This window comes from Aristolochia californica, unplaced genomic scaffold (assembly GCF_029961685.1).
Source record: "Aristolochia californica isolate CCGP_79_NKW_82.1479 unplaced genomic scaffold, dmAriCali1.0.hap1 SCAF_3, whole genome shotgun sequence".
NCBI lineage: Eukaryota > Viridiplantae > Streptophyta > Magnoliopsida > Piperales > Aristolochiaceae > Aristolochia > Aristolochia californica.
In genome coordinates, this window is record NW_027181992.1 from 40,448,669 (window position 1) to 40,469,373 (window position 20,705).

Below are 20,705 nucleotides of genomic sequence, written 5' to 3' on the forward strand. Positions count from 1 at the left end.
GACTAATAGGGAGCATGGACTTTGTATAAACCACCACTTGATGCGACCATGGTAGGATGTTTGTGGGTGTATACGGTCAAATATAAGGCTGATGGTTCTATTGAGAGGTATAAAGCCAGGCTTGTGGTCAAAGGTGCAAACTTATGGTGTGGATGTTTTTGAGACCTTTTCTTTTGTTTCCAAATTATCTACTATTCGGATTTTGATATCTATTGCAATTAGTTAGATTTGTTATTCTACCAACTTGATATAAAGAATGCCTTTTTGTATAGAGACTTGTTTGAGGAGGTGTATATGGAGCAACCTCTTGGGTATGCTAATCAGAGGGAGACCAAAAAAGTATGTCGATTGCATAAAACTATTTATGGCCTTAAGCAAAGTCCTAGAGCATGATTCAAGAAGTTCAGCCGTGTGGTGATGTCCTTAGGATTTTAGAGAAGTTACTGTGATCTTTCATTGTTTATACTAAAGAAGTCCTCTGGCATTGTCGTATTGATTGTGTACATTGATGCTATAGTTCTATCTGACAATGACAAAAAAGGTATTGATGAGGTTCAAACCAAGGATTTAGAAATGCTTAACTACTTTCTCGGGATTGAAGTAGCAAGAAGTAAGATAGGTATTGTTCTAACTCAAAGGAAGTATGTGATTGATATGCTACATGAATATGGGCTACTAGGAGCTAAACCGGCTGAAACTCCTATGGAAGTTGGCTATAATCTTCTTTTTTTTTTTTTTTGATAAAGATGTAATCCATTAAAAACAAAAAAATTACAAAGAGATAGAGAGCAGATCCATAACAACAAGATGTTGAAGAGATGCTCCCTGTTTGGCAAGCACATCTGCTGCCGAATTTGCAGATCTCGGAGTGTGAGACCAAATACAAGAAAGTAGTGAGGTAATCTCTAAAATCTCCTGGAAAATTTCCCAATGCCTCCATGGCGGAAATGAAGTGCCACGGCCCCATCCAATGACTACCTTGGAATCCCCTTCAATGTGAATTGGGCCACTACATTTATCTTTGAAAATCCGGAGCCCGTTGAGAAGACCATGAAGCTCTGCAGACGTTGAGTCGGAGATGCCTAATGGACCCGCATAAGAAAACCACTGATTGCCAAATGAGTCTGAAATCACACCTTCGAAACCTGCGATCCCTGGATTACCGAGAGAAGAGCCATCAAAATTCAATTTTAAGTATCCAACCTCTGGGGGCGCCCACTCTTTCATAACTTGAATCTTGGTCCCCAAATGCATCCTTGCTAGATTGCTCCAGTTTTCACGAATAGAAGTGCCCTTGAAAGAACAAAAAAGTTTTTTTGTCAAGAGCCAGGTGGATATTTGGCCCATCACTTTGTGACGCCGGACAGGATAGCGATTATCCTGTAGGCAGATCAAATTGAGAATCACGGGAGGAATAGACGAAATCTGCCCTGAAATTGTAGAGAAATTCTCTAACTCAAATTCAAAATATTATTCAACCCTCAGAGAAACCTCTAAACAACCTTTTAAACAAATTCAATGCCCCCGACAAGTCCGGGCTGCAGCTCGGAATAACACGAACCCGCACCCTCAGAATTATGGTCCAACCCGGCTTCAATACAAAAGATCCGATTAATGATTCATTTAAGGATCCGATTAAATATCTGACTAAGGGGTCCGACTCCGACTCAAGATCCAATGAAAGATCCGAATATTTACATTGATCCGATTAAAGATCCAACTAGTTACCCATGATTCGAGTAAGGATCCGAATATATGCCCGCATCAGATATTCTCACCTGCATCAGTCTCCGCAAGTTGGAAAGAACTCGCCCTCGAGTTCATAATAGCGTCAGCGGAACCCAGAAAAGAAGGACACAAGTGTGGGACATAAAAAACAGCAGAAGTCCTGAAAGGACTCGCGGGAAGGGTCAGCGTCGCCTGCTCAGGCGGCAAGCCAGGAGGAGGATTCATCGCCACATCGCCATGCACAATCTCCACTAAAAACAGGGAGAGCGGAGGAGGAGTGGGTCGTGCCGGACAAGGTATCAACACCAGCTGTTTCCCTGTGATGCGAAGGGAATAGGTAGGCCTCCGCCCATCAGGAAGAACATGGCGATCAGAGTGCCAAGGGCGGCCGAACAAAACATGCAGACTCGGACGAACAACCAGAGGCGCATGGCCATCATCACACAACACATCGCCCTCAGAAGCAACACCAGACACAGGGTCACCAAGCCCCGCAGTGTCACCGACCATGTCTGCCTCAACATCTGTAGCAGCATAGATAGGGTCACCAAGCGCGCCAATCTCATCGACCATGCCTTCCGCTACATCCGTATCATCATACACAGGGTCACCAAGCTCCTCAATCACATTGACCACGTCTTCAACAACATCAACAGTATCAAACACAGGTTCCTCAATATCATCATTATACACAGGGTCACCAAGCTCCTCAATCACATCGACCACGTCTTCAACAACATCAGCAGTATCAAACACAGGTTCCTCAACATTATCATCATACATAGGGTCACCAAACGCCTCATTGTCAGGTAACCAGTCGATGAATCCTGCGGCCTGTAACATCCCAGAAAACTCAGGTAGCGGTACTCTAAAACCGAGGTTGAAAGGTTGATCTCCCTGACCGTGGTGCGCATGGAATCCTAAACTTTGGTTGTCGACCCTGGAATCGTAATGGTGAGCTTCCATCTCACGAGACCCGAACTCCTGCGTCGAGAGACGCTGGGTTAACTCTGCGACTTGCCTCTGTAGATCGGCAATTTTCACTAACTTTGCGACTTGCCTTTGCAAATCGTCAAGTTTTACTAACTGTGCGACTTGCCTCTGCAAATCTTCAATTATCATTGCTGGAACATTACGGTTACGACCACGACCACCAGCCATGGATGACAATAATTATCCAAAGTTTTTTTTTTTTTTTAATAATAATAAAAAAATAATATAACTTCCCCCAAATGTAAAATACCTCGACGGCGAAGAAACTCCCAAAATCGGGATTTCGGAGCCCCTCTTTTTTTGAACTCGAGACCTCTCCGGCTGTCCTCTCTGGCAGCTCGTCGCCGCCTACGACGCTAGCTCGTCCCAGCAACGAGGGTCTCTTGTCTCAAAACCCCCTTTCTCGGCACCATGAAACTCTGTTTCGGTGCTCGATTTTCCGTCAATCCCGAACCTTATCTGTTCGTCGAGCTCCGTCAATGGCAGATCCGACTACGGCGACGACAACGGCAACGTTGCACGACAGTTCCGGCGGTGACGATGTCGATGCCGAACTCTTTCCCTGCTGAATCCCTATCTTCCGGCAAATCCAGAGCCTCTGCTCTGTTTCTGTCCTTGCTCGGTCGAGTCCCGAGTTTTTCCGGCAGCAACGTTGAGCGGTAGCTCAACGGCGACGACGGCGTTGTCTTCGTCGACCCTTCTGCTCGCTGCAGCGTCTTTGGCGAGATCTGCTTCTTCCCGAGCCTGAAGCTCTGATACCAACTGACGCCGGACAGGATAGCGATTATCCTGTAGGCAGATCAAATTGAGAATCACGGGAGGAATAGACGAAATCTGCCCTGAAATCGTAGAGAAATTCTCTAACTCAGATTCAAAATATCATTCAACCCTCCAGAGAAACCTCTAAACAACCTTTTAAACAAATTCAACGCCCCCGACGAGCCCGGGCTGCAGCTCGGAATAACACGAACCCGAACCCTCAGAATTATGGTCCAACCCGGGTTCAATACAAAAGATCCGATTAATGATTCGTTTAAGGATCCGATTAAATATCCGATCTAAGGGGTCCGACTCTGACTCAAGATCCAATGAAAGATCCGAATATTTACATCGATCCGATTAAAGATCCGACTAGTTACCCAGGATCCGAGTAAGGATCCGAATATATGCCCGCATAAGATATTCTCACCTGCATCACTTTGTCCACTACATTTTTCTCAGATTCAAATTTAGCCTCGAACCGCCTCCTATTCCATTCATTCCAAATCCCCCATGGCACAAAACTGACACATGCCAATAGCATCATTTTACCGAGCCCAGGAAGGGGATAACCATAGATTGACTGGCTAAAACTGAACAGATCTGCAGAGATACATATTTGCAAATCGAAATTGCAAAAGATAGAGGACCAAACCTTCCAAGAATACGGGCATAATAACAGGGTATGGCTGGCGGATTCATCTTCAATGTTACAAAGAGGACATAGCAAGTCTATTGAGGGTGACCCCTTCTTCGAAGCACATCCGCTGTAAGGATCTTCTTTTGGCAAGCACTCCACATGAAGAATTTTACCTTTGGAGGGCAACAAAGACGCCACACAAAGTAAATATCAAGCTCACTATGCGTTGAGTCCCAACCATTAATGTGTCTGTATGCAGATGCAACTGAGAATTTGCCGCTTTTGTCAGGCCACCATATGAGCTTGTCTGCATTAGAAGGCCTCATCCTGACATGGTTCAAAGAATCCAGTAAACGGCTTGCTTCCATTGCTTCTACATCAGAAAGACCCCTTCTGGGATGGAGACTCAAAACACCTCCCTCGAAAGCATCTGCCACTGTTATCTCCCTTTGAGTGGAGATAAGAAATAGACTGCTAAAAGAGTTTCTCAATGGTTCCTGTCCTATCCACCAATCGTCCCAAAATTTAAGAGACCTGCCATTTCCCACAAAGAATCTACAAGCTGAGGAGAAATCTGGAAGAAGTAAATGAAGAGATCTCCAAATTGATGATAGCCTTCTCCGATTTCCCCCTGACATCCACCATAAAGAATTCCAACCCAACTTGGTACGAACCATATCCTTCCAAAGGTTAGATGAATTTGTGTTAAACTTCCATATCCACTTAAGAAGCAAGGCTTTGTTCAGTTCTTTTGATTTTTGAATCCCAAGTCCACCTAATTTCTTAGGCAAACAAACTTCATCCCATCTAACCAGGTGATATTTAAAGGAATCACTCGAACCTCTCCAAAGGAATCTTCTTTTCAATTTATCCATGGTTTTGCATACCGATGACGGGCAGGGCATAAAGGATAGCGCATAATTTGGGATGCCAGCAATACATGACTTGAGGAGTATCAATCTACCTGCTTTGCTGAGGAGCCGCCCCTTCCAAGTTGCTAACCGAGCTTCAATTTTTTCCAGCACCAGGTTCCATAAGTTCTGAGAAATTCGCCCATGAAAGAGAGGGAGACCAAGATATTTTGTAGGTAGTGCAGTAGTAGAGCAACCAAATGAACTTGCCATCTCTGCAAGGTTCTCCTGGTCCACATTAAATCCTACGAGAGATGTTTTCCCCCAATTAACTTTCTGCCCAATTGCTATTTCAAAAAGACCCAATACTGCCTTTATCCTCCTAACACTGTGCATATCTCCGACTCCAAAAATAATAGTATCGTCTGCGTACTGAAGAATTGGAATATTAAAAGCCCGGTGCGGACTTGTTGGAGGTAGCCATCCAAGGTCGACCGCTGAATAGAACATAGCGGACAGGAATTTTGCTACTATGTTGAATAGGAGCGGGGAAAGAGGGTCCCCTTGTCGAATACCCCTGGTTCCTTTAAAGTATCCACATACCGAGCCATTGAGTAGAAGAGAATATGATGCTGAACCCACACAATTCCGAATCCAAAATCGCCATCTTTCACTAAATCCCATTTTTTCCATTATTTCATCAAGCAAGATCCAATTTACTCGATCAAAAGCTTTTTCAAGATCAAGCTTTAGGGCGATTCTTGGGTCCTGATTACGCCTGAAATGATCCATAAGCTCGTGTGCAGCCATTGTGGAATCTAGAATCTCTCTCCACTTTAGGAAAGCGCCTTGACCTCTGTGAATGACGATGGGCAGCACTGCCTTTAAACGATGTGCTAATATTCTTGCAATGATTTTATATGCACTCGTAACCAGACTGATGGGGCGAAAATCCTCAGGTTTTTCAACACTTGCTTTTTTCGGCACCAATGTGATAAATGACGCGCCAATGCTGCGGTATGTGATGCCGTTTCTGAAGAAGCCGTGGATCATAGCACTTATATCTTCCTTCAGACGAGCCCAAAACTTTTTTCAGAAAGTCTCCATTAAAACCATCTGGGCCAGGTGCCCTGTCACTCTCCATGCCCAGAACTGCCCGCTCAATTTCAGCCGAAGAAAAAGGAGATTCAATTAGTGCTGCCGCTGCTGGGGAGATGCGAGAAAAGCGAATGTGTGTAAGCTTCGGCTTGCTGGTACACTCCTCCGAGTATAACTCTGTAAAAAACTTAACCAGCTCGTTAGTTATTGAGATCCGACACGACGTTACCTCATTATTAATGCATAATGAGGTAATTCGATTGGACCTCCTTTTTGCCGAAGCGACGGCATGAAGAAATTTAGTATTTGCATCTCCTTCTTTTAGCCATTTGAATCTGGCTCTTTGCTTCCATCGAACTTTCTCTTGGTGCAGAATAGTGCTGAGCTTAAAATTGAGAGATACTCGAAGCGAAAATTCATCAGAAGTTAAGTACCTTTGTTCTTCCACCACGTCCAGAGCCGCAATCTGAGATATGAGGGAAGCCTTTTCTGCAATCAAAGAGGTATGACGACTAGTGGCCCACTCCTTAATTTTTCCTTTAATGAAGCGCAATTTTAGGGGGAATGCCCACTCCCTTCTGCCAAGACTTGGACCCTCATCCCACCAACCATCAATAAGAGACTCAAAATTTTCCTCCATTAACCAAGAATTTTCAAACTGGAAAGGCGAAGGCCCCCATTTTTCAAACATGATGTCAACAAGATAGGCCAGTGATCTGAGCCTACCTTGTTCAGAACTCTTCCGGTAACATTTCCAAACATCTGCAGCCAGTTATTACATGCCAAGAAACGATCCAATTTAGATAATACGGGTTGCTGTTGACTGTTTGTCCATGTGTAATTCTTCCCGGATAAGGGAATCTCATCCAAACCATTCCCCCCAATGAAGTCTGAGAAGCCTCGCATAGAGGCTGTAATGCGGGTAGCCGGGGGCCTCTTCTCATGACAGTATCTGATGGCATTGAAATCCCCTGCAAGGAGCCATGGGGCATTCCAATTCTCCAGAAGCGTACTAAGCTCTTCCCAGAGTAGGCTACGGTCCCTGTAACTAGTTGGACCGTAAACTCCACCCACACACCAAATTCTGTTAGTGGATAGATCTCTGAACTGTATACCCAAAGAGAAACGACCTTCCATGATATTAAGAGAGTCAAACTTAGTCGTGTCCCATGCAACAAAGATACCTCCGGAGTGTCCAATAGCATTCACCGATGCCCACTTGATTGAGGGGCACGCCCAAAGTTCCTTGGCAATATCGTCTGTCATCTCTTGACACTTTGTTTCTTGGAATATGACAATAGAAGGCTTAAATTGAGATAGGTAACTTGATATCGTGCCGCGCTTCCTTGTAAAGCCAATCCCTCTGACATTCCAAGACAGCAAGATCATTTGCTACCCTGGCCTTGAACTCCCAACGCTGTAATGTCCCCATTCAGCTGTTCATGATACATCACGCCCATTAAGTGTGCCAATTCCATCATATTTTTCCATGTCTCTTCGTCATATTTTTTATTCTCCATGCGAAGTTCCTTTACAATATTCTCAGCTCTGTCAGTGGGAGAAGGAGCCGGTTCTATGTTCTTTTTTACCACGAGGCTAGTAGCTTCTCTCTGAGATAAATTAGTTTCCAGATTTCCTCTACTTCTCTGGAAAGTATTCCGTAGAGGGGGAGAGCTTGGACCCATGTTAGGGAGTTTTCCTTGGCCTGGGTATTCTGCCTGATCAGTCTCCATTTGAGTGTTTGATAATTCTGCGGAAATCACCAACCTTTCTTTTCTCTGCGTGTCTGATCCTTGAAAAAACCTTAGAATAGCCCCTTGAGACTGTTCATTCCATTCCCCGAGAGAGACAGAAGTTTGGGGGAAGGCGGATTCGTGACTTTCTCCTAATTCTGAACTTGAATCAGCAGAGCCCGATTCGATTACTGGTTCCTCGGGCTGACACGCATGACCTCTTGGCTCAAGGTTCAAAATTATTTTCTTTTTTTGTTTTGTCCTTTCTGTAATCTCGTGACGAGTGGTAAACTTGGGTTTGGATGAAAAGAAGGACGCTGAGATAGGGGAGAGGGTATTTTTGGAATTTGAAAAAGTTGAAATACCATTATTATCCAAGAGACGTGCAAAATCAGACTCGATTTCTGAACCAGGCTCTTTTTCCGGGATACGCAGACCTTTAATTTTTTGATTTTGAAGGGACACGATTTCCGAGAATGAATTTGTACTTCGTACACCCTTTTCCTTGGTTGGGTTCAAATTTTGAAATAAAGTGGGGAGGGAATGAGTGCATTGCTCATCGGATACCGTGTGTGATCTGTTGAGTGCTGTGAGGGGCAACACGGAAGAGAGCCCAAACGCGCTACCCTCAGTAGCTTTTTGGGACTTCGAAATAACTTTATATGCCTCGACTGCAGCATCTCCTTTTTCAGAATTTGAATCAGAAAGCAAATTTTTTTTTGCTGACAGACGTACCTCTTTTTCCGGGATCGACACGCTTCTCGAAAAAATCTCCTCTCGTCCCGGAGTCCCGCTGGCAGGAGTCTTCGGCGTAGTGTTTCTCTTTCGCGTCCGGCGACCTTCCGGTGGCCGCAGTACACCGATCTCCCCTAAAGACATTTCTAGCCATACGAAATCTTTCCCGAAGCTCAGTTTTTGGTAGCTTGTCTCTCTCCAATGACATTTGGGGTTGACGAAAGCCATCGCAACGTCCAGTTTAGAGCCATCCGCCGTGGATTCCGACCATTGTATTATCTTTCTGAAGGAAGTAAAAGTTTTGCTGAGTACCTCCTCCGTCCATAGTTCGATAGGTAGGCCACGGATTGAAACCCATTGACCGAGAGCCTGTCCTACCGGAGTTGTTTCCCACTCCGCCACGAAAAGGTCCTCTTCCTGTAGCCATTTCTTATTCCCCAGAATTTCTTCCGTTTCCTCTCTCGATTTCGTAGTAACCAGCCACTTCCCGGGTACCATCCACGCAATTTTTGGTTGAAGAGAGAAAAATTCGCCGAACCAGAGAGCAAGTCTGAGGCTATTCCATCTCGCCGAGGGGGATTCCACGATGAGACTTGTGTTGAGTTTCTGTTTTCCTTTTTCGAAAAGATCCGGGGGTAGATTTATGACCGGGAGCTTATCAGGAGTTTGGGGGATTTTTTGGTTTTCGGGTGATATAGAGAAAGAAGGTTTAGGAGGTTTGTTTTTCGAAGTGGACATTTGAAAGGGGGGGGGGGGGGAGTGATGAATATCATTTCGGGGAGGTAGATTGATCGTGTCCTTTCTCGTCACAGAGATCTTAAACATTTTCTCGCCGAGACCTAGTATCGAGCTTCGCAGCTCTTTCCAGCAGTGACAGTCGCCGAGAAATTCCGGTAAGTACACGCGTGCCATAACTTTGAGTCCTCTCCTCTGAAGAATTTTTAGCTCTCTGATACCTTTCTTCCGGAATACAGAGACGAAAAACGAAATTTCATCGATGCGGATTTCATGAAATTTCGGAGCATTCCCGAAATCTCCATCTCCGAAAATGCGGGCAAAATCCGAGATTGCTGCAGGTGGGATAGAGATATAAGATCGTCTTTGCCCGTTTCTTATCATTATACGAACTACCTGGCCTTGTGCCTGCTTCATCGAGATTTCCGTGTCGCCGTGAACCCACGATGCTTCGCCTCTTCTACTGCTCCTTTTTCGAATTGCAGATCTTCCCTTCACCGTGCACCAAGGTCCATCTTCCTCCGTCGCCGGCGATTTTCCTCTTTCCTCTTGTTGCTTTTGAGCCTCGATGTCTGTCTTTTTCTTGTCAAACTTCTCCATCCAAAGTTCTGGGGATTCGAGTCTGTATCTGGGATTAGTTGGCTATAATCTTCATGAGGAGAACAATGATGAGCTTAGAGATAGGACTATGTTTTAGAGGTTGTTAGGCATTGTTATTTATGCCCCAATGACTTGACTTGGTGTAACCTTTGTGGTGAGTGTGGCCAGCAAGTTTACGGTACACCCAAGAAAGACTCACCTAGAATCTGCATTGAGCATATTGCTATACTTGAAGGTTGCCGCAGGAAAAGGGTTGTTGTATAAGTCACATGACATTTGCAGATTGTAGGATATTTTGATGCTGATTATACTGGTTCTAAACTAGATATATAATCCACTTCGGATAATGTGTGTTTGTTGGAGGCAATTTAGTAAGTTGAAAAGGCAAAAAGCTGACTATAGTTACCCATTCCAGTGTAGAGGTTGAGTATAATGCAGTGATTCATACTGTTAGTGTAGAGGTTGAGTATAATTTTTTTTTGATGAAAATGTATTTTATTAAAAGAAAGGAAAAAAGAAAATTACAAAAGCGGGGGGAGCAAATCCCTCACAACGAGAGATTGCAGGAAAGCTCCCTCCTTGGCAAGCACATCTACTTCCAAATTTGCAGATCTCGGAATGTGAGACCATATACAAGAAAAAGAAGATACAATATCCAAAATCTCCTAGAATATGTCCCAGTGCCTCCATGGGGGAGAGGAATTGCGTTGGCACCAACCAATCACCACCTTTGAGTCCCCTTCAATGTGAATAGGCCCACTACATTTGTCTTTAAACACCCGCAGTCCATTAAGAAGGCCATGTAACTCAGCCGACGTTGAGTCGGAGATGCCTAAAGGACCAGCATAAGAAAAACATTGATTCCCAGATGAGTCTGAAATGATGCCCCCAAATCCCGCGATCTCGGGATTGCCAAGAGAAGATCCATCAAAGTTCAGTTTTAGGTATCCTGTTTCTGGAGGGGTCCATTCCTGCATAACTGGGATTTTGGCTCCAATGTGCATCTTCGCCAAATTGCTCCAGTTGTCTCAAATGTCGGTGCCTTTAAAAGAGGAGAGGTTTTTTTTGTCAATATCCAGGTTGATATTTGCCCTGTCACTCTGTCAACAACTCTAGCCTCAGATTCGCTTTTAGCATCAAACCGCCTTCTATTCCGTTCGTTCCAAGGCCCCCATGGAACGAAACTAGCACAAGCTGAGATAATCAATTTGTCGAGGCCAGGAAGGGGATGCCCCAAGATCGACTTACAAAAGCTTATCAGGTTGACAATAATACAAAATGGAATCTCCAATTTGCTTAAAACAGAGGTCCACACAGTCCATGAGAAATGGCACTGAAGAAGAGTATGACTGGTGGATTCATCTTCATTGTGGCAGAAAGGGCATAGTGGATCTATAGATGGGTGACCTCTTCTTCTGAGCACATCAGCCATGAGAATTTTACTTTGCCAAGCATTCCACATGAAAAATTTTACCTTGGGGGGGGGGGGGGGCACATAGTTTCCAGACGAAGTTGATGTCTTGCTCCCTTTGCGTCGGATCCCAACCGTTGATGTATCCATATGTTGAAGCAACTGAGAATTTCCCACTTTTGTCAGGCCACCAAATGAGTTTGTCTTCATTGGAAGGCCAAATTCTGACATAATTCCAAGCATCTAAAAGGTTGCTGGCTTCCATGGCCTCCATGTCCGATAAACCCCTTCGGGGGTGAAAGTTCACATTCCCTCCCTCAAAAGCATCTGCAACTATAATTTCCTTGTGAGAGGAGAGAAGGAAAAGAGTGCTGAAAGAGATTCGTAAAGGTGCCTGTCCTGTCCACCAGTCATCCCAGAATTTAAGAGATCTGCCATTACCCACAAAAAATCTACAGGCTGATGAGAAAATCGGGAGAAGCAAAAAAAATAGATCTCCATATTGAAGATAGTCCTCTTCGGCTTCCTCCAGCCATCAACCATGACATATTCCAACCTAACTTGACGTGAACCATATCCTTCCAAAGATTGGAGGATTTTGTGTTGTACTTCCAAATCCATTTAAGCAGTAAGGCTTTGTTCATTTCTTTTGATTTTCGAATCCCTAATCCTCCCAATCTTTTAGGTAAGCAGACTTCATTCCATTTGACCAAGTGATATTTGAAAGAGTCACTTGATCCTCTCCATAGGAATCTTCTTTTCATTTTATCTATGGTTTTGCAAACTGAGGATGGGCAAGGCATAAAAGATAGAGCATAGTTAGGGATGCCAGCAATACAAGATTTAAGGAGAATTAGTCTGCCTGCCTTACTAAGTAAACGCCCCTTCCAACTAGCTAACCTGGATTCAATCTTTTCAACCACTGGGATCCACAGACTTTGGGAGATACGCCCATGAAACAGAGGAAGACCAAGATACTTCGTCGGAAGCGTAGCCGTAGAGCATCCAAATAAATTTGCCATCTCTTCAAGGTCTTCTGGGCTCACATTAAAACCTATAAGAGAGGTCTTCCTCCAATTAACTTTCTGACTTGATGCAATTTCAAAAAGCCCTAATACTGCTTTTATCCTCCTAGCAGTATCCATATCACCGATGCCAAATATTATGGTATCTTCCGCATATTGCAAAATCGGTATATTGAAAGCCTTCTGAGAGCTGATTGGGGAGAGCCATCCAAGGTCGACCGCCGAATAGAACATAGCTGAGAGAAATTCTGCTACTATGTTAAATAGAAGTGGGGATAGAGGGTCACCTTGTCTTATCCCCCTCGTACCTTTAAAATAACCGCATACCGAACCATTGAGGATCAGGGAGTAGGTTGCTGAGCCCATACAACTTCTTATCCAAAAACGCCATTTTTCTCCAAATCCCAATTTTTCCATTGTTTCATCAAGCAGGGTCCAGTTAACGCGGTCAAAGGCTTTTTCGAGATCGATCTTGAGGGCAATTCTCGGCTCTTGGTTACGCTTGAAGTGATCCATAAGCTCGTGCGCTGCCATTGCGGAGTCTAAAATTTCTCTTCCCTTGAGAAAAGCGCCCTGCCCTTTGTGGATGACGAGAGGAAGCAAAATCTTCAAATGGTGTGCTAGGAGTCTTGCAATAATTTTGTATGCACTCGAGACCAAACTGATAGGGCGGAAGTCTTCTGGTTTTTCCACAGTTGTTTTCTTTGGGACCAGAGTGATAAAAGATGCACCGATGTTGCGGAATGTTATGCCATTTCTGTAGAAGCCTCCGATCATAGCATTGATATTTTCCTTAATCTTGGGCCAAAACTTTTTCAAAAAAACTTCATTAAATCCATCATGACCCGGGGCTCTGTCGCTTTCCATGCCCAATACGGCCTGCTCAATTTCTTCAGACGAGAAAGGGGATTCAAGAAGTGAGGCGGCTGTTGTGGAGATTTGGGGAGAAATTGATGTGCTGAAACCTCGGCCTGTTGGTACACTCCTCCGAATATAAACCTGTAAAAAACTGAACCAACTCGTTAGTAATTGAGGTCCGACACGATGTTACCTCATTGTTGATGCATAATGAGGTAATTCGGTTGGATCTCCTTTTTGCCGAGGCAATGGCATGAAAAAACTTTGTATTGGCGTCTCCCTCCTTTAACCATCTAAACCTGGCACGTTGCTTCCACCGGATGCTCTCTCGGTGCAAGATAGTATTTAGCTTATTGTTTAAAGAGCTTCGGCGTGAGACTTCATCAGAATGTAAGTGCCTCTGTTCCTCCACCAGGTCTAGTGCCTCAATCTAGTGCCTCAATCTGAGAGATAAGAGATCCTTTCTCAGCTAAAAGAGAAGTATGTCTACTCTTGGCCCACTCTTTAATTTTCTCTTTTAAGTACCACAACTTTAGAGGGAACGCCCACTCCCTTCTACCAAGGTTTGGCCCCGCATCCCACCAACCATTGATAAGCTTTTCAAAATTTTCCTCCATTAGCCAAGAGTTTTCAAATCGGAAAGGCGAGGGTCCCCATTTTTCAAATGTGGTAGTCAGTAGAATAGGCCAGTGATCAGATCCCACCTTATTGAGGTTGAGTATAATGCAGTGATTCATACTGTTACTGAGCTTTTGTGGGTGAAATTTGTGTTATAAGAATTGGGCTTCCTAGTTAAAGAGGTTATGAGTATGTATTGTGACACTCAAGTTGCCATATTCATACAAGTAATCATGTATTTCATGAGAGGACTAAACATGTGGAGGTTGATTGTTGCTTTTGTAATTATGCAGTAATGAATTGAATGGTGATTACTCCCTATGTCAAGTTTTTTTTTTTGAAGAAGTGTTTAAATTGATTAAAAAGAGAAGAGAAAGTACAAACAAACCTAGGTCGGAGGGCCTTCCTCCACAACAAGGTGTTGGAGTGAAATGCCCACCTTGGCCTAGGTGTCTGCCAAGTGATTGGCAGAGCGAGGAATGTGCTTCCAATTACAAATCAATTGAGAAATTAAATTACATATTTCCGAATGCATATCCCAGTGATGCCACAGGGGCTTGATGGATTTTGTACACCAGTTGATAACCACCTTTGAGTCACCTTCAATGCATAGTGGACCCGATAGATGATTTGAAATTTTTTTAATTCTGTTCAACAGCCTCGATAATTCAGCTGTTGTGAGTCCCACTTGATCTTCCAACTTATGTGATAAGGATGCCAGCTCGTGGTAATCATGATGGGTCCTACTTCTTATGTGCTTGGGCCCATCTTACAATACTCCTAGATATGTAGGCCTTCCTTGGTTGTGTGACCCATCTTACAATACTCTTAGAAATGTGGGCCTTCCTTGGTCGTGTGGCCCATCATACTATCCTCTTAGATATGTGGGCTCTTCCCACACTCCCCCTCAAGCTGGGGTGAGAGAACATCATGAACTCCCAGCTTGCTGCTAATGATGTATAGGATCTTTTTGTATAAAATGGCAGTTCTTCATATCTTCCAACATTCCCCCTTATGTTGGTGGTTTTTCCATGAGGTCCAACTAGCATAAGATAAGTGAGAGTAAAATCACTCCATGTTGTATGACATTGCTCCATACTCCAGTAGGGCACACTCCTATCTTCTGTAGGTAGTGGGTCTATACGCAATGCTCAGAAGTGTAATAAAAACTCCTCCATCACCGTGTCCCTTCACAGTACAACGACTCTCAAGTAGTAGGATTAATAAAGGCCAATTCAGTGGGGTATAACATAGATGTAGTAATTAGCTCTTCCATCATGGTGATGTAACATAAATGTAGTAATAAGCTCGTTCATCATGGTGTCCCAACCCGGGCACCGACTCTCACATGTAGAAATTAACGGGTAGTAGATGTAGTAATAAGCTCCTCCGTCACGGTGTCTCAACCGTAGCAATACTCATAAGGTTACAATAAGGGTTGGCCCAAAGATATTTGTGAGAGTCACCTCTTCTTCAATAATATGTCTCATCCAAAGAGACAATAACAGTAGCTGAAAATGGTCTTGGGCCCATATAACACGAACCAAAATAATAAACTTTGTAAAAGGACCCATGAAATAATCCGATGCAAAAATTTCTTCTTAGATGCAAAAATCTCATCTTTTGTGCTCTCCCTTTCTTGACTATTTTGGTCACATACAACTTACCACGACATTTGAAATAAAATACCTTTTTCTTGTACTTATCCCCCTCAAGTTGGGAGGTAATGGCAGTGATCCCATCTTGAACCAAATAACATAAATGTAGTAATAAACCCTCAAACCAAGGAGAAGTGAGATATTTTCCTGATATAGCAACTAAAAAAGTAATGCAAAACAATCGGCTTAAATTCGATTTTTTCAATGTAACAGGATACCAGCATAACCATTGATTCTTTCAATGCGAATATATTTTTAAATATTGATCAGATTGACATGAAATTTTCTCCTTCTAAAACTAGACTTAAATATCTTTCATCCAAATATAACTTCTCTTCATAAAATATAATTATCAGAAGATAAATAATCTGATAGATTTCGGTCTCTGTAATCTGTTAGTATGACCATTGACTCTTCCAAGATCAATATTTCCTTATAAAAAATTCAAATTGAGCATTGGTAGAATAGGTACGACAATAGACTTACAAATCTTTCTTTTGATATATAATTCTCCATATAAAGTCTCGTTCTTGATAGCATAAAATACCTTGGAAATTGAAGCTTTCTGCTTCTGCTCGCACTTCCTTTGCAATCTGACCTTCGCTGCTTCAAATATTGATTTCTCTTTGTAGATAACTCCAATTAAAAAAAATCGTTTTTCCTTGGAAAGTAGACTAATATGCAATATGAAAAGCTCAGTATAGAGGTGAAAACACAAAGCAAACTACGGGTATAGGGACTAAGGAAAAAAAAGAAGATAAATACGAACCTAAACTGCTAGAGAAAATAGATAAGAAAAATGATCTCATTACCTTTGTGGGTTGACCTAGTCAACTCACAGGATCTGCTCTAATACCTTGTTGAATTTATGGAAAAGAGAATACTTCATTAATTTATTATAATCAGAGTACATGAACCTCTATTTATAATAGAGGAAAGTAGTAGAGTCCAATTACAATTAAACTACCCTTGTCCCAATTACACCCAAACTCTAACATTTAAAGATAAGTCATAGCATAATTAAATAATTCAGTATAAATATAAGATAAACATAACTCAAACTAGAACTCTTCTATGATGACGTGACCATAAGATAAAGATGCCAACTCTTGGCTATCTTTGTAGGTCCTACTTGATCTTCTAACCAACTTGTGTTATCTTTGTGAGTCCTTCTTGATCATCCAATCAGCTGATCATCCAATCAGCTTGTGGTTATCTTTGTGAGGCCCACTTGATCTTCCAACTTATGTGATATGGATGCCAGCTCGTGGTAATCATGGTAGGTCCTACTTCTTATGCACTTGGGCCCGTCTTATAATACTCTTAGATATGTGGGCCTTCCTTGGTCGTGTGGCCATCTTACAATACTCTTAGAAATGTGGGCCTTCCTTAGTCGTGTGGCCCATCTTACAACACTCTTAGATATGTGGGCTCTTCCAACACAGAGGAAGACCAAGGGTTGCAATTTCAATTTCCCAACTGGAGAAGGGGAGCTTGATGAGACTAGCTGCAACTGATGGAATAACTTGGAAGTGAACCCTTTGGATGAAAGGGCGGACTGGCTGGCGATCAGAATATAAATCTGCAAAAGAGTTCACCAATGAGTCTGAAATAAGGGTTCGATCCAAGGTAGTCTCACCATTGATGCTGAGCGTGGTGATGCGGTTGGCTCTTCTTCGTGCAAAGGCGACTGCATGGAAGAATTTAGTCTTAGCATCCCCATTGTCCCTATGTCAAGTTTACTGATCAACTTGGTTATGTGTTTACTGAAGTTGTAAGAAAATAAGATTATGACATTTTCTGTAACAAACTAGGGCTTTTAGATATATATGTTCCAGCTTGAGGGGAGTGTGAAAGTTGTAAGTGTCTAGGGTATTTTGGAATTTTTCATTCTTGGTTTTCCCCTCTAGGGTTAGGAGACTATTTGTCTATTTATGATGTACATTGGGTTCAATTTTCAGGTTTATATGATGTGTATACTAGGAGATATAAGTAATCGAGTCTAGAGGGGCTTTTAAGTCATTGTACTAAGTTTTCACATAAGTGACCTATTTAATAAAGAGAGGTCGAATTCTGCCTTCTGAGAAGGGTGCTGCACACTGCAGCACTTCTTCCTATTCTCTCTTTCTTCGTTCTTCTCTATTTGATCTCTTTAATTCAATTTTACAAGTGGAAATTTCATCTTTATACATTCTTATCCCCTATCATTCTGTAAACTTGCAAAATTGGATTTGATAGATAAAGGAATTTATCTTGCTAAAACTTGGGTAAATTTGTCTTCTAACTTACCATGTTTACATTTTGTTCTCAGCCATTTGTGCATGTTGGACTTCAGACGGACTCTCAGATCATCAGATGCTTAGCTTGTAAAGTCGTATGTATTACCTTATTGAAGTTGCATATGGCATCTCTTGGAAGATAATTGTTTGGCTCCTTTGTTTTTATTTTCTGTGTCAAAGGTTTTAACAAAAATTAAAATGAACCCTACTATAATTTATAATTGATGTGCCCACCATCCTGTTTTTTAGGTATGCATTTCACATGTTCTTCTGGAACTTTTCTTAATCTGTGATTGGAGTAGCATGTTAGCTTCATTGGGAATGATGCAGGACAGCACATAAGAAACCAAAAATCTTAACAAAAGAACTAAATCTGAAGTTTGATTAATAAATGGCGGGGAACTAAATGAATGCTAGAAAGAATCAATACAATCTTAGTAGGATTTCAACAGTTCCTTGCCCATGGAAAGAAAGTTCATCTTGATGGTTTCCTATGAAAAGTGGACAAGGAAGATAAGGAGTTGAAAATATATTGAGAAGAAGAGAATAGAGAGGAAGTTACAATGTGCAGCCCTCACAAGTCAGGTCAAAAGCTCGACCCCTAATATTTTTACTAGACTCATAAAATTTTACATACGGTCAAAATACCCCTCATGACTTAATGTTTACAACAGCTAATATATGGGAGAAATAAAACAGAAAAAGTTACATGCTTACCCCTTCTTCTACACATCATTTAACAAGACACTTTTACCTGTCTAATGAGACAATTACCCATTAGTGTAAAGACTAAAATACTCTTGAATTGTAACTGTTAGAAAATTTATTGAAGATCAATATTGTCATTTTACACTTCCTACAAAGTCCAACAGCTACACTATCCTATTCTCTGTGTTTAGTTTTATCTCTAGTTCAATTTTCATGTAATTTGAATTAGTATGTGAAGAGGTTTAAGGGTTTAAGTGTTTTTAAGTGACTAGGGGTATTTTTGTAATTGTTTTCAAAACTCTATAAAAGCACTGGGGGTCAAGCTCAACCCCCCCACATGAGTCATTCCAGAACTCTGATTTATTTCTTTTTTCTCTTCTGTTTCTCTCTCCTCCTCTAAACCCTAAACTTCACTCTTTTACATGGTATCAGAGTAGTAGATCTTGGTTGAAGTCTTCTAGTCCTTTCCAGATCTCTCACTCAAAGCCTACGACTTTAGGAAATAGTTTTTTCCAGTATATGCCTTGACTTGTTGGTAATCTAAACTTTTGCCTTTGTATCCTTCCATAACCCTAGGGTTGATGACTCCTACTGTCTATTGCGTAGTTCTGAATTACTTACTGCCCTATTATTGATCACTGAGTGACAAAAGTCACTTTTTTGGACTGTGCGAACCAAAATTGGATATTTTGCCTGCATCATCTTCTGGATTGCAGCCCTAATTTTTTGGATATTTGCATGAGCTGTGTACACTTAAGTGCTTCAACCTGGAATTATGCCCTAAAAGGAGAGTTCTTTACTTGAATTTCCTACTTCTTGTTGAGCAGCATATATGCGTCATCACTGGATCAGGTGCCATCAGTGCTAGAAATTGTGAAATTTGTGGATTTTTTCAACAAATTACTACAACAGCAAAGAATTGCATGTTAGGGTAGATTAGTTCTTCCAGTTTGTTAAAATCCTAAATTTCTCCTTCAAGGTGGAGTCAACAACACTTGCGCATATCAAGTTTGTGTGCTGTTTTGGGGCTGTTTAGGAATTATTGTTATGTTAGGTCTAAGGCCTATCCCAAAATGATTAGTCAATTTAGGAAACCCCTTTCCCAATTAATAAACTCAAGATGGCCCCCCAGAGGATTCCGAGCATGGCTGAGTGGGAGCCTCCCCCCCCAGAGATTTGCATTAAACTGAATTTTGACAGAAGTGCTCTGGGTTGCCCAGGTCCGGCTGGTGGTGGGGGGGGGGGTGGACTATTTTCTCCTATGCTGGGCCTATGGGCATTACAGATTCTACCACCACATGTGAATGCTCTTCAGCTTGGGTTGAAGATTTTCAAGACAAGACTTCAAGGGAAGCTGCTGATAGAGGGAGACTCTAAAGTGGTCATATGCTGGTGCTCTAATTCAGCCACCCCCTTGGAGGCATTGGCCAATTACTTCTTCTATTTCAGATATTGTATATTCCATTTATTGTACTTGGAATCACATTCCTAGGTCAGCCAATTCTCTGACTGATAGGCTAGCTAAATTTGGAACCTCCCAACAATCTCTTATTGTTTGGGACGGCTCCCCTTCCTTGTAATTTTGCTCCATTGAGCCTTTCAATATAACTCAACATTATTTAAAAAAAAAAAAAAAAAACTCTAAGATCTTTGTACTCACTAAACCATGTAGGACTATTCCTTAATACTCCCCCTCATGTGTAGGCCCTCTTTTGTGGCTCTAAAAGTGGATAATTTAGGTGTAGGCCCTTTTTGTGGTTCTACAAGTGGACAATTTTAGGTGTAGGCCCTCTTTTGTGGCTCTAAAAGTGGACAATTTTAGGTGTAGGCCCTCTTTTGTAGCTTACAAGTGGATAGTTTAGGTGTAGGCCCTCTTTTGTGGCTCTACAAGCGAATAGTTAAGGTGTAGGCCCTATCTTGTGGTTCTACAAGTGGATAGTTTAGGTGAGTACCTGCTTTGATACTATGTTAAGTTGGATCCAAGGCCCATCCCAAAATGACTATCTAACTCAAGATGGTATCAAAGCAGGTACTCTTTTGTGATTCTACAAGTGAATAATTTAGGTGCAGACCCTCTTTAGTTTTTTTTTTTTTTTTGAGAGAAATGTGTATATGTATTACGATAGAAAAGAGGTTACAAACCTAGCTAGCTAGAAAGACATTTCCTCCACAACAAGATGTTGGAGGGAAACACCCTTTTTTCCTTGAACGTCAGCTAAATGATTAGCCGATCTTGGAACATGATTCCACTTACATTGTAGAATAGAAATTAACTT

At 42.2% G+C, this 20,705-nt stretch overlaps 1 protein-coding gene across 1 annotated transcript in view; it reads left to right on the forward strand.

Moving 5' to 3' along the window:
- LOC137959131 (uncharacterized) overlaps positions 1 to 20,705 on the forward strand; it is an 87,991-nt gene that overhangs the window by 15,498 nt on the left and 51,788 nt on the right. Inside the window, exon 4 of the mRNA XM_068806451.1 lies at positions 17,754 to 17,816. Within this exon, the coding sequence (XP_068662552.1) occupies positions 17,754 to 17,816 (63 nt within the window). The remainder of the gene's footprint in view (positions 1 to 17,753; positions 17,817 to 20,705) is intronic.